The sequence below is a fragment of the Eupeodes corollae genome, chromosome 1 (assembly GCF_945859685.1).
Source record: "Eupeodes corollae chromosome 1, idEupCoro1.1, whole genome shotgun sequence".
In the NCBI taxonomy this organism is placed as follows: Eukaryota; Metazoa; Arthropoda; class Insecta; order Diptera; family Syrphidae; genus Eupeodes; species Eupeodes corollae.
Window position 1 is genome coordinate 308,116,136 of NC_079147.1, and position 3,985 is coordinate 308,120,120.

Here is a 3,985-nt window from a genome sequence, read left to right on the forward strand (position 1 = left end):
TAATAAATATGATTTAAAATCATGAAAATAATATTTTTATTTTTAAAATCATTAAATGAAAATAAAAATAAAAATGAACCAGCATAGTGTTCAAATATGCGTTTCGCCCCGGGGCAATGGTTGGGCTCATCAGAAGATGACCATTGCACTTTGTCTTGACGCATATTTTCTCGAATAAATCGAGATTCCATATAATATGAGCTACATAGAGCTACTGCAAATTATATGGTTAAAAATAAAAATATTATTTTCATGATTTTAAATCATATTTATTAAAATAATTGGTGTTCAGGAACAAAACAGTTCGACTGTTAACAGTCAAACATTTCATCTTCTTAAATCCCTTAGCAAGGAAATAAAAACAGCTACAATTTATCTTCTCTGAAGACTTATAGCAACCATTTAATTCACAGTAGCTCTATGTAGCTCATATTATATGGAATCTCGATTTATTCGAGAAAATATGCGTCAAGACCAAGTGCAATGGTCATTTTCTGATGAGCCCAACCATTGCACCGGGGCGAAACGCATATTTGAACACTATGCTGGTTCATTTTTATTTTTATTTTTCATGATTTTAAATCATATTTATTAAAATATTTCTTAAGCCTGACATTTCCTTTGACTGATAATTTGTTGTCTAGCCCTCTGCGACTGACGTGACTTTTTTGTTGCAATTCCAGTGACGTGGTAGTATACCAGACACCATTTGAACAGCTTGTATTTCAAAAACTTGTCTCATATTAATATTTTTAACTATTCTATTTTAAAGCTTAGAGTGTCCATTCCTATTTTTAATTACTTATGATGTTAAATTAAGAACGCACATAAAGTTAAAAAAATTTTATTAACACAACATAAATAGTTTTTCAAAAACTAACACATATAAAAAAAATCAAAAAAAAAATTAACATAAATATTTTCTTCATTTAAAGTATTAATTTACTAAGGTTAACAGTTATAGTAATAAGAAAAAAAAAAAAAGATCACTTCATCGGTTCAAAAAAAAATAAAATTAAAAATAAAAATCACAAATTTTTTTGGCAGTCTTCACAGAGTGGCTTGGAGCATTGAAGGCAAATTGGCTTCAAGCAATCACAGCAACAATATCCAGTCTTCCTTTTAATTTTAGTTGGACAAATCGAGCATAGTTTTCTTCCAGTATGTGATATCGGTTGTGATCTTGGGGGTGGAGGGGGAAGATCATTTCCCGAAACTCTACTGACCGTCATCCGCAGTTCTCTTGGCAATCTTTCGTTGTACACACGGCTTTTTATGTGATCTAGCACTAGTGCTCTTGCCATGTTCAAAATAAAAGTTGCTCTTCTCATTTTATTATCACTGTCAGCACACATTTCATACAGTACAAAGCTATTTATACCTGCCATATCTAAAATCCTTTGGAAAATGGCCATAGGCCAACGACGAGTTTTACGGCTGCAAGAATATATTGAACACTTCTTGTCGACTTCGTCAACTCCTCCTTTAGTGTTATTATAATCTGCAATCATTGTTGGTTTTCCTACATCAGTATCAATACCTTCATTGTGGTGGGAAGAAGAGATCAGGAGGACAGCTTTATTTTTTTTCGGTACATACGATAACAAGGTATAGTCCTTTGTGAATCCATATAGAGAACTCTCCAATTCTCTATTTTTATTTGGCAAGAAGCATGGTGGTATCTCAGCTTTGTTCTTTTTCAACGTGCCTAAGTACGTCAGTCCCCTTTCTAACAATTTTTCCATAAGTGGAATTGAACTGAACCAATTGTCAGCTGTAACATTGCGGTTTGAGTTTTCGACAGGTTTCACAAGTCTTAGAACTGATTGAGTTGGTATTGACATTTGTCTTTCTTCTTCAGTCAGGCCTATTCCATCCGAATTTTTGCCAAGGTAAACGTAGGCATTGTAGACATAGTAAGTGCGGGCATCGACCAACAACATTATTTTTATGCCATACTTTGCTGGTTTTTGGGGCATGTAAATAATGAACTTGCAACGACCCCTAAATGGCAACAGCATTTCATCAATACAAAGGTACGCTCCAGGAGTGTATTGGGACTGGCTGTTCGAAATAAACCTATTGAACATACCTGATATTGGGGCAAGTCTATCATCTTTGAGTCGTTCCATTCTAGTGGTGGAATCATCAAATCGGAGGCAGTTGATCAAACAAGAAAATCGCCATTTGGACATAACACATCGGAAAACTTCATGGCCAGTTCCATCGGTGGCAAATATCAAACGAAGATCAGCGTCATTACACTTGAATACTGACGAATAGTACAGTAGACCAATAAATGCTTTCATTTCTGTGACATTTGTGTCCTTCAGTTCTACTTTAGTTGTTTGTTTGAACCGCGTCCGGAAGCTATTTAGCTTTTGGTTCGTAAATGTGATCAAATTTTCCAACATTGAGGGGTCAAAAAGCTTAGACCAAAGTTCAAAATAGCCTTCAAAACTAGGAGTATGCAAGCGGCCAGGTAATCTAATTATATTGTGATTTGCAGTTCGTGATGTTCTGGGACACTCTTCTCGATTCCACGTAAATCCCTTCTTACCTTTGTAAGACTTTTCTTGATGCACATTATGTTTGACGGGTGCTTCAGGTGACGCTTCTTCATGTTCTGGTTCCTCCAGTTCATCTGAAACTTCATCGGCTTCCAGGATTTCGGTTTCTGGTTGAAAAGTTGGGTCATCATCTTCATCGTCGAAATCGCTAAAATCGTGTTCGCTTTCATCGTCCAACCACTGTTCCATTAGCAGGTCGTGACTTGCAAAGTTTCCATTCGATGTTCGTTTCAATTTTTGCGACTCTCCGTTGTTATTTGAGTGAGCCATCTAAAAAAACAAAAAATTATACTCAACCAAACAATTTACTGACGTGTTGTCTAGGAGACACTATGAAGACAAAGAACAACACCGAGGTGGTTGTCTCACAGACACTATGAACTTAAAACAATAACACTGAGGTGGTGGTCTCACAGACACATACCTTAATGCTGACGTGGTGGTCTCGTATACACTCTCCTTCACACAACACTTGATGCGCACGCCACGACAGCTCACTATACACTAACGCCTGCTTGAACGTATGATTGAAAGGTACTGAGAACGCGCAGGTCAAATTTTAAAAAATAACGACGGAATACTAGATTTTAAATTTTGTGGTGTCTGTCAGACTACCACGTCAGTCGCAGAGGGCTAGCATAAAGATGCTTAACTTTATAAACCAAGTAAGTCTAAAAATCCACAATTTTAAACACAACAACCTTTGTGACTGTCAGTTTAATAGTAGTTTGCCAAGTTAAAAATTATAACTCTCTCGTTTTTATTTAAATACAAGAAAATAAAAATGAAATAAAATCCACAAAAAGAAATTCAAGTTCAATCCGATGATGGGGTATTAAACGAAATCCTCCTCGTTCGTACAAATATGTACCTAACTTCTACCTTCTTCCACAATCAAATCATCATCTTACAACAATAAAAGTCGATTCATTTATTACTAAACTCGAAGTATAAATTTCCCTCGACCAAATTCAAAGTTAACAACAACAAACAAAAAAAAAAACTGGTGTAATAAACCAGGAAAATGTTTTTTAAAAATAAAATCAAAAATAAGAAGAACCAGTCTTTCTTGATGGTTCAGGGCAGGGTACCTCTTTCCTCTGCTACTATACAATATCACAACAGACATAACTTAGGAAGGTAGGTATAAGATCTGCCTTTTTCAAATTAAAATTAATGGTTTGGTCCTTTTTTTCAATCTTTTTATTTTGTTATTTTTATTTTCTGATCATTTCTCTTTTCAAATAAAAAATGAAAACAAACAAGACTGAAAAACACCAAATTCGCGTCTTCCCTGTAACGTCTAACGTCTCTTTTCAGTTTCAGCCATTGCCCATCGACTTCGACATCGACATTGACTATGGCATGGGCATCCAATATTAATGTAATTAGAATAATCTCTGCAGGGTCTTTGG

General features: G+C 35.3%; 1 protein-coding gene across 1 annotated transcript; it reads right to left on the reverse strand.

Annotated features, from left to right (window-relative positions):
• Nucleotides 1-650: 650 nt before the first annotated feature.
• LOC129939892 (piggyBac transposable element-derived protein 4-like) lies at nt 651-3,207 on the reverse strand. Its single transcript, XM_056048076.1, has 2 exons — nt 2,995-3,207; nt 651-2,840 (listed from the first exon to the last, which is right to left on the reverse strand). The coding sequence occupies exon 2, from the start codon at nt 2,838-2,840 to the stop codon at nt 1,029-1,031; it is 1,812 nt and encodes a 603-aa protein (XP_055904051.1). The 5' UTR covers nt 2,995-3,207; the 3' UTR covers nt 651-1,028.
• Nucleotides 3,208-3,985: the final 778 nt, after the last annotated feature.